Source organism: Dacryopinax primogenitus, assembly GCF_000292625.1.
Source record: "Dacryopinax primogenitus strain DJM-731 SS1 chromosome Unknown DACRYscaffold_24, whole genome shotgun sequence".
Classification (NCBI taxonomy): domain Eukaryota; kingdom Fungi; phylum Basidiomycota; class Dacrymycetes; order Dacrymycetales; family Dacrymycetaceae; genus Dacryopinax; species Dacryopinax primogenitus.
In genome coordinates this window covers 581,816-591,348 of record NW_024467221.1, presented here as the reverse complement: position 1 = coordinate 591,348, position 9,533 = coordinate 581,816, and the positions used below count along the sequence as shown (strand labels likewise).

General features: G+C 51.8%; 3 protein-coding genes across 3 annotated transcripts in view; 2 read left to right on the top strand and 1 right to left on the bottom strand.

Annotated features, from left to right (window-relative positions):
• The window catches only part of DACRYDRAFT_25322 (uncharacterized protein), a 1,895-nt gene extending 494 nt beyond the window's left edge, over positions 1–1,401 (top strand). The window contains exons 2-3 of the mRNA XM_040774117.1: positions 269–586; positions 650–1,401. Of these exons, the coding sequence (XP_040624136.1) occupies positions 480–586; positions 650–1,265 (723 nt within the window). The 5' untranslated portion in view covers positions 269–479 and the 3' untranslated portion in view covers positions 1,266–1,401. The remainder of the gene's footprint in view (positions 1–268; positions 587–649) is intronic.
• A 712-nt stretch (positions 1,402–2,113) lies between these two features.
• DACRYDRAFT_102595 (TPR-like protein) lies at positions 2,114–6,043 on the top strand (the record flags this gene model as incomplete). Its single annotated transcript, XM_040767646.1, has 15 exons — positions 2,114–2,261; positions 2,313–2,466; positions 2,515–2,662; positions 2,713–2,975; positions 3,022–3,145; positions 3,195–3,650; positions 3,696–3,842; positions 3,899–3,986; positions 4,038–4,139; positions 4,186–4,490; positions 4,539–4,659; positions 4,709–4,800; positions 4,854–4,977; positions 5,026–5,487; positions 5,534–6,043. 15 exons carry the CDS (start codon positions 2,114–2,116, stop codon positions 5,947–5,949), a joined length of 3,150 nt encoding a protein of 1,049 aa, XP_040624135.1. The 3' UTR covers positions 5,950–6,043.
• A 339-nt stretch (positions 6,044–6,382) lies between these two features.
• Positions 6,383–8,227, bottom strand: DACRYDRAFT_18934 (uncharacterized protein; the record flags this gene model as incomplete). The annotated part of the gene is made up of 4 exons (XM_040771410.1): positions 6,383–6,520; positions 6,658–6,993; positions 7,045–7,628; positions 7,672–8,227. 4 exons carry the CDS (start codon positions 8,225–8,227, stop codon positions 6,383–6,385), a joined length of 1,614 nt encoding a protein of 537 aa, XP_040624134.1.
• Positions 8,228–9,533: the final 1,306 nt, after the last annotated feature.

Here is a 9,533-nt window from a genome sequence, read left to right as displayed (position 1 = left end):
GTTTTTCTCTTGTACAAGGCATCTTACTCGCTTCCCTTAGTATCCCATTTCATTGATACTACAATCCCAACCGAGACCGTTCAGACGCCCTCTCTTCTTTCCAGTGTTTTCTCTTGTGCTGGTCACAAGACATCAAGTTACTCCCTTCTCTACCCCATTTCATTGATACTACAATCACAACCGAGACCGTTCAGACGCCCTCTCTTCTTTCCAGTGTTTTCTCTTGTGCTGGTCACAAGACATCAAGTTACTCGCTTCTCTACCCCATTTCATTGATACTACAATCACAACCGAGACCGTTCAGACGCCCTCTCTTCTTTCCAGTGTTTTCTCTTGTGCTGGTCACAAGACATCAAGTTACTCGCTTCTCTACCCCATTTCATTGATACTACAATCACAACCGAGACCGTTCAGACGCCCTCTCTTCTTCCCGCAAACATCGATCCTGGTCATCACCCGGCTGCGAATATTTTCACATCATGCAAACTCATTGCGTGGTCCTTATTACCCTCTTTGCGACCTCGGTCATTGCTCTCCCTCTCGCAACATACATGGATGTATCACTCACCGAGGAAGGTTCTCTGTGGTAAGTAAGAAGTCTTTCCATGTGCATTATCCATGGAACTAATCTTTCGACCGGTCGCTGCAGGGGGCGTGCCACTGTCAAAGAGGCGGACGAAGCTGCTCACGCTGCCTGGACAGAACACGCAAGGACCGAAGCGAATCGCGTGCAGCAGCAAGTACGGAACATGATCCTTGAAGAATACCCACACGGCCTCCCCCAAAATGCTAACGAGGAAGAGTGGAGGAAGCTACACCACTTTTGGGACATACATACCAACACTCTCGCCAACAACGTTGAATGGCAACACCTGAACCACCCAGATAGAAAATCGCCGGAACTGGGGGACTACCAAAACGACTTGCAGAAGCACAAAGCAAATACGGCAGCGTTACAAGCGGCCGAAGAGCGTCTCGTTCAGACCACTGCGCGCCATGCGACAACGGAAATTCCTTCCACAGCTGTGGCCCAAGCGGTTGCGACTGCGAAGGCGCAGTTCGTGGAAGCTTCGGCGCAGCACTCAAGGACTCGGGCTCTTGTCAGCTATCATCAGACAACACCCGGTAAATTGTTGATGCCTGTACCCACGGAAGCTCTGGCGCAGCGGTCAAGCACTAGTACTAAGGCTCCTGTCAACCCTCATCAGGGTGTATGGTTGGTCGGGCGTCAAGCACCCCGAGCACACCCTCCTCCACACGGGTAGGCACGCGGGCACACGAGCCAGTGGCACGATTGAGCAGGGGAGGGGTAGAGAGAAAGAGTGGTTCATGGGATTAGCCATCGTACGTTTGCTGTGCAGAATGACAGATGTGTAAGGCACACCTGTGTGCGGGAGTGTATGGGAGAAGGGTACGTGATGAGGGTCCGGTTTGGTGTAGATTTGGCCTCAGCTGGTCATGCAGCCATGCCTTACAGCCCAATGGCAGCACAGAAGCGGCGACTCATAGAGATATCAGGTTTAAGTACAGCTGCTGACACGAGCTCGACACCAACGATGAGCATGAGCAGCATGCCAACGAGGTAATCATCTATGCTCTCCTATAGTGGCTGTTCACACTCGGACGCTCTGGAGGATCTCCCTTACGTGCATCATATCCTACAGCTCTTTCTCTTCACTAAGATGATGGCAGCTAAGGATCTCGTGAGAAAGGGCGACCCGAGGAAGGAACGGCTCTATTTATCCGCCGCCTCGTCTATTTCTCGCCAGACGACAAAGTCCTCCCTCCCCTCCTTATTCTGAAATAAGAAGGGAAGGTATAGAAGGACATACCCACCATAGTCGTACACTACTATGGCGAGCCGCGGCATGGAATGGGAGATATGCAGCTGGTATTGCGTGAAAGGTAGAACATGCCTGATAGAGGCCCCGAATATTCAGGTTAGGGTTACTTGGGTTAGGTGCTGGGTTGTTGGACTGGTGGGACCCCTGCCACCCACCTACTCTCACGAGCTAGGGGATCTGCAGGGTTACTCTCTAACTTTCTATAAATGCTACCACGACACTTCTTAACTTCCTGACTTGAGCAAGTCTCTTTTCACTGAGCCAACCTCATGTCCGGAACACCGACATCACGAAGCTCAAGGCGACAGTCAAAACCTGCAGAACGCTATAACGATGGCGCGCTCAGCTGGGAACAAGTAGTCGACTTATTCCCTGAGATGGACGAGGAGGATGGACAGGAAAGCGAAATCTCCGCCGGTGAGTAACATGTCATCGATCGTTCAACCCAAATTCTGACACGGTTTACAGGCGGCTCTGACTATGGAGAAGGCGAGGAACTAGGAAAAGAAGCTGTGGACGGATCAACAGATGGAGAGGATGATGAGATGATGATCGATCCCCAGCTGCTTGATCAGACCTACTCGCTGGACGATGTTGAAGACGCGTTCCAAGACGATTTTATGTACGCCCAACTACGTCAATAAGGCTGGCTGATACTGACACACAACAGAGTGCTGGTGGATCAGATGAACGCCGCGGACGACGTTGGCCACAGCGTCACACGCAAAGATTTCACTATGACGGAACAGGACATGGACCTGCGCGAAACCTTGCGCGCTGCTGCTAGGATAGGCAGGCGTAGACGAAAGGGCAAACGAGTATGCACACCAAATTACCCTCAATACTGTCATCTGACGTGATCAATCAGCGAGCGCGTGCACAGTACTCTGAGGAAGTGCGTGCTCTGCTCACCAGCGCCCAAACCGCGTTTGTCGACCAGAATCCACAAGAGGCGATCCGTATCGCCCGTGAAGCTGTCCGTATTGAGCCGAGAGCTATTGAGGGTTGGAGCGTTCTCGCAGGCGTGTTTGCTGAGCTGGGTGATGTCGATGCTGCCCTCAAGTTTCGTATCATGCGAGCACACATGACCGCAGAGTCTGGGATTTGGAAGGACCTGGCGGCTGAATCTCTGTGGGTCACTCGTCTCACGAAAACCAAACCGCTTACTCTTCGATAGAGCCTTAGACCTCCCCCGCCAGGCTTTGTATTGCTATCGCAAGTTGCTTCAGATTAACCCCCACCACGAAGACGCGATATGGGATCGCGCATATCTACTCAAGGCCATGGGCGAGTTAGACCAAGTGAGGCATTCCTCGTTGTGAGAATACGGTTTCTCACCCCACATCTCAGGCCCTCAAAGGGTTCGAGAACCTTCTTCAGCTGAACCCGCATAATCCGAACGTACTATTTCAAATCTACCAGGTTTGTCTCGAGTCTAGCAACTTGTCAAGAGCCCTGTTTCTCTATCAATCTGCATTCGATTTCTTTCGCAAGTTTCCGCCCAATGAGGAGTTATTTGGCATCCCTTCGTTATCTATCCTTGCCGATCTCCAAATCAGTGTCGGCAATCTTGAGGGTGCGATTCAGACGGTGAAATCCGGTGCACGATGGCTGCAAAATCGCTCGAATGAATCGTTCTGGGACTTGATCGAGGACGATCGAGAGTTTGATCCTCCGGGGTTCACGCGGGAGGCCGTGGAAGGTCAGGAGGAAGATCAGCCGCCGGGATATCATCCACTGCCTTTCGAGCTACGCCATCGGCTCGCGATCGCCCGATTAAAAGGTGGGAATGATGCAGAAGCTGAGGTGAATGATTCGTCCTGACTTCTGGATTATGCTGATTGTCCCTAGATTCATGTGGACGTTTTACGTGCATTGGATCGTGAGCTTCATCCAGAGTTCAATGAGTACATGATGGAAATTGGTGATGTCTACTTCGAACGCGGTCTTTGGGAGGAGGCGTATGGAGCATACGACGATGTTCACGGTTCCTCAGAGGTACGTCGGTCGTAATCGTTGCTCGACGTCGCTAACGCTAATCACTATCCTTATAGCTTGTTAGTCGTCACCTCTTGACGCAGATTGGACGGTGTCTGCGCAATCTCGGAAGACTGAAGGACGCGATTGCAGTCCTGGAGCAAGGTAGGCATCGAGGTCCCTGGTCTTTAGAACAGCCTGACGTGTGACCGTTAGTTCTCGAGGCAGCGCCCGACAGTATGGAAGCGAAGCTGGACCTCGTGGAGCTCTTGGAAGCGAATGGCCAGCTTGAAAGGGCCTATGACATGGTACTAGAAAGTGAGCCGTGCGAATTTATTTGATATGTCTCGTTCAAGATCTTCAGTCAAAGAATCCCGCCAGCAACATGTCAATGAAGGGGAAGAAGAGCCGCGCACGGCAAGCACAGAAGCCCCCGTTTTCAAAGACATTGAAAAGACAGCGATTACGAAAGGTCCTGCAACGTTGGAAGAGAGTGTCGCACTGGAAGAGCAGAGAACCGAGGTGGCCCTGGCGATCTATGAGAGGCTTCAAAGTTTCGAGGAAGCTGCGGAGCGGGGTGATCCCCTGGCTCTCGAAGAATGGATGTTCCAGGCCCGCCGCTTGATTGACATTTTCCGCCAAACTCGAATGCTCTTCCCGTCGAACCCAGTATGTACCCAATTAAGTACCCTACTTGGTGTGCTGATGCGGCCGCAGAACCGCAAGTACACTGGTTTCTTCAGTCGAACGAACGTGATTATGCGAGAGGCACGTCAAAAGGGCGTCGACATCGACCAATTTATGGCCGACATTTCCAGTAGACTGCGAGATTCAATGCGTGAGTGTTATTCCTATGGTGACTGGCATCACTCCCATGCCCATGCCAGAGGACGAGGCGCGGACGACACCCTTTCCCGAAGAGTATTCCACCCGTTTCCGAGGAATTGGATTTGACGAATGGGCTCTTCTCTTTCTAACGGTATGAGTCCCTTTTCTTCTACACGGGATTGTCTTGCATATTTATCTGCTTAGTATTGCTTCCGCTTGATGAGACGAGGTGAATATCTCGAAGCTGAAAACATCTTGCGCCATACGAGCTTCTCCAACATATTCAATACACCGAAGTATCGTGATACGTTCAATGTAGCTATATTAGGTATGCGTCTCTAATCTTCCTTCGATGCGAGTCTCAAAGCCGTGTCAGCTGGAGCTGTCTTCACTGGCAATCTCCAAACTTTCAAAGAACAGACAAGAAAGATTATTTTTCAAAACCAGTTCAACAATGACGCTGTTCGACTTTTCATTGCTGTGCTAGGGACGAACATTGATGCATACATTACATTCACTGAACCGAAGCTAAGCAAGTTCCTTGTGCGAGAACTCAAGATCGGACAGGCTGCCGCCAAGGGCGAGCGGCTGCACACGTCCCGGGGACGATGGGTTTTGAGGAGGTCTAAGCAGGCAATCGACAAAGGGGACATCGATGTGGACGATGGCGCCTCTGAGGAAGAAGAAGAGGCACTTCCCACTCTCGGGAGCTCTGCACCGAACTTGACTGGGAAGCACGAATATCGACAAGTGGACCTGCCAACGAAAGAAAACCCATTTTTGATTGGACTGTATGGCCAAATTCTGATGGCAGTTAGAAGCTATCAAACGGCACTGTGTACGTAATCAGCGCTCGGGGGAACATTCTTGTGCTGACTTCCTAGTCTTCTTTTTGCACGCGTACGAGCTCGATCCGCATGACCCTCTGCTTTGCCTCTGCCTTGCTGTGGCATATCTTGGTCGATCCATGCAGCGACAGTCCGATAATCGACACCACCAGATTGTTCAAGGACTCGCATTTCTCACTCGGTACAAGACTCTCCGGGCGTCATCAAATACTTACGGAGAGGAGATCGAGTATAATTTCGGGCGGTATTTCCACCAGATTGGAGTGCTGCATTTAGCCACGAAGCATTATCGTCGCGTGCTGGACATTGCTCGTGCTCGCATGCATTCTGGCCAAAGGATCCCGCCTCAGGCGCCTGTTAAGGAAGCTGCGTACAATCTTTCACTTATTTACGCAACGACGGGTGCGGCGGACGTTTCTCATGTTCTCTATCAAGAATGGCTCACGATTTAGCCATTTGTGTCTCCACCCACTGTATGCTAACGCATCAATGTTGTAATATGCCTAATCCTTTGTACCATCATCTATCAAAGATCGACTGAATATTCCCTTGGGTCAAGCAGACGTCCTCACACGTCACCGTGTGGAACTGTTAGCTCTCAATGCTCATGCTCAGCTCAGCTCGATGCTACACAGCAGACAAACAGGTTTGGCCGAGAGAGGAGAGATCAGAGGAGAACGAGCACTTCCGTCCCGAATGAAGAGAACAAAGACGGTTGTTGCATAGTTCATATCGTACATCCGAACAGGAACTCGCACTCGGAGGAGATCGTATGCCACCCCATGCAACTTCCCTCATAAAATGCTGTCACCTCTCCCCACTACGGAATCTTGCACTCTCCCCACACCTGCCACAGTCTCATAGGCTTGCCATCCGCAGAGTCGCCTACTCCCTCCTCGCAAGGGCGAAGATGCCCTCATACCCATCCTGCGTCTTCTCCGTGAAGGTATCCCTCCACCTGCCGACGAGGTACCTCTCGCCTATGAGGTAACCGCGGTAGAGCCAGGTGCCGCGCGCTACAGGCTGTGTGAAGTTAACATCGTAGCCTGCGGAGAAGGAAAGCAAAAAAGAGATAGGAACAGGGGTAGAAAAGCAGGAAAGGACAAAAATGAACGATCTGCAAATGCGTAAACCACGAGCACAAAGGACACCTGACTGACCGTATACTCCTTCCTCAAGCTGACCAGCCCATCCCATCCCCTGACAGATCCGACAAGCCTAAACTCTCCCCAGGCACTATGTCCCTCGCCCTCGAGGACTCTCTCCTCTTCCTCCCACCTCCACTCTCCATCCAGCACGCTATCCATACCTGTCATCTCGCCATCTCCTGCTCCGCGCTCACGTCGCTCTGCGAGCACTTGTCGACGACGGGACTCGGGGATGGGTGAGAGACGAGTGAGGAGCCGCCAGACCTGGGGCTGGGAGGCGAACGCGCCTTCGTACACTGAGCGTGTGGAGCCAGTAAGCATATCCCGGTATGAATCAAAGTCAAAGAACTGTGCCCGTCAGCCCCTGCCCCATGACCTTGCAGGAAGAGTCGCGCTCACGGTGAACTTTCCCTCCCAAACCCCATCCACATGTGTCTCCCTGCCCAGTCCAAGCCCAGCGAGAAGATCCCAACAGCCGGTGATCCTCCCCCAGTCCGAGTCCCAAACATGGCTACCCCTGTCCTCGCTCAGCTCTCTCGCATATGGCGGGCGGACGACCTCGAGCTGCCCCGCTCCGTGAGCGGTGTTCGCCGCTGTGGGGGTTGCGGTGTGGTGCATTGGCTGTGCGACAGGGGCGAGGGGCATAGCGAGGGGCATAGGGGCGGCGTCTGGGGGAGAGAGGGAGGTACGAAGGGAGAAGAGCATAATTGCTGCTAGGCCTGCTGGGGGCGGAGAGACGGGGAGCAAGTGACCGAAATACGGAATTTTGGTTCTCGGTTCTGATCCTGCCGGTGCGGGCTCGTTACTAGTCGAGGCAGAAGGGGAAGATGCGGAAGGGGAGGAGGAAGGTGATGGGAGCAGAGGCATCACAGGTTCATACCACGGCGCTGAGAAGATGTCGTATTTGTGTGCTGCAAAAGCGTACGGTCTGAGTGCGTATAGCGCCGCCTGCTGGGTGAGCGCTGCTTCTCGTTCGAGTATCCCTGTACGGTGTAAGTCGAGCAAGCGGGCAGGGGAGGAACGCACCTTCTTCACAGGTAAGCCAGAGTACCCAGAACCCAAGTGCACGCTCCTCTGTCTCCTCTGGCAAGCTCATGTCCATACTCGGCCTCAATATCCTCTCTTGCCAAAAGAGCTGGATATACTCATCCAGCCCTGCCCACGCGAGTTGGCATGCGTTCAGCCCGTCGTCTTCCATCAAGAGGGTGAGTGCGACCCATAGTTCTCGTTCTGGGGATTCTTGGAGTGTGTGGGAACGCACTGCTCGCCTGATGCTTGCTAGAACGGACCAGCGATTCCGTAGCTCATGGCCTACACTCTCTGGGTGGAAGTCTGCACCTCTGCGCTTGGGAGCGAGAGAGTCAAATTGGAGTGGAAAGATTGCAGCGTACAAGGGTGCGTTTGTGCGATAACCCAGTGAAGCATGGAATGCTCTGCAAGTGAGTCCGAGGGCGCGTGCGGGTGTGGGTGGACCTGAGAGAGGGATTGAAGCGAGTGATATTTGAGTGAGTATTTCTGGTGGAAGAGACAGAATTGGAGAATTGTTAGATGGTGGTGGTGTAGAAGAGAGATGAGGAGGCATGGTAAATGTAGAGTAAATAAGATCAATACCTTCAAATGTTGGCAACAAGGGGACTCTTCAATTGATCGTATTCATATCACCGCCACTCTCCTTATTTCTAATAATTTCATCCTTCCATCCATATACATCATAGATTGTACAAGTTGGCCTCGTCTAAAATCATTCCTTCCCACCACTTTGCTTTGTAGTACCGTGGGTTGTAGCGCCTTGGTTTGTAGCAGCAACGTGCTGTGCCAAATGCTTCATGAGCTGCCGAGTCCTTCACTGGGCTCGCAAGAGGTAGGGTCAACCAGGCCCTCAAATGCTGGAATGTCACACTTCCGTCCCTTAGGTTATGGGTCAGCAAGAGGGCCTGAACTCCTATTATTCAGTACAGGTGCTTCAAGCACTGAAAGTCATGCCGAGAGAGCAGAGGGTACTGAGCGTACAGATTCCTAATACTACAAAATATAGTATGTACCAGAAAAAAGTGTTCCACTTCTCTAGAGCAAGAAGTGTAATTGTAAGTAATGTATATATGACTACCTAATTGAGATGCATGGCCTTGTCCAAGTCCACCAACTCTAACATGGTCTTGTTCAAGTCCAAGGGTGCGCTCTCCTCTTTTGCTGGCGCATGTGGTGCTACTGGTGCATATGGCAAACTCTCCATGTTGTCATGTAACCAGCAACAGAACTGTGGCATCTCTGCATCAGTCATGGATGTCTGGTCAACACCCCACATGACTGCCAATCTGGGCTAGCACCCACAACCCACAATCATGGCCATTCTGTTGTTCTGGGACCTAGATCATATTTAACAACATTCTCTGCCCTGGGGGGGTGAACACACATACCAAGGCTGCATGTGCTTCCCAGCCTACCCATAAGCACCCAGGCCAGTCCTGGGAAGATTCCTCAGCGATTTCCGTCACCCTATGCTTTATCATCTGCATGTCTAATCAGTACTGGCTATGTGAGATAAACATGAGGATGCACCATAACAGCCAACCTCCAATGGTGACACAGTGAGTCATATGTAATGATGCAGCATTCAACAAAGTCCACATGCCCCAGAACCCAGTGATTCACCATGTGGAAGGGGAATAGCCACTCTGAATGTTCCCAGCATGCTTCCATATTGAACACATTTTGGCAGAGTTTCTTAGCAACATGCTTTTCCATCCACTTCTTCCTCAAGTATGTGTCAAAGTCAGGCCATGCATAAGAGGAGAAGACTTTGCAACTAAAAGCCTCTCCATTCTTCTTGCTGGGGGGGTGTTAGGGCAGCACAGGCTGACTAAGTCTGCTCACCTAAGAGTGCCAAG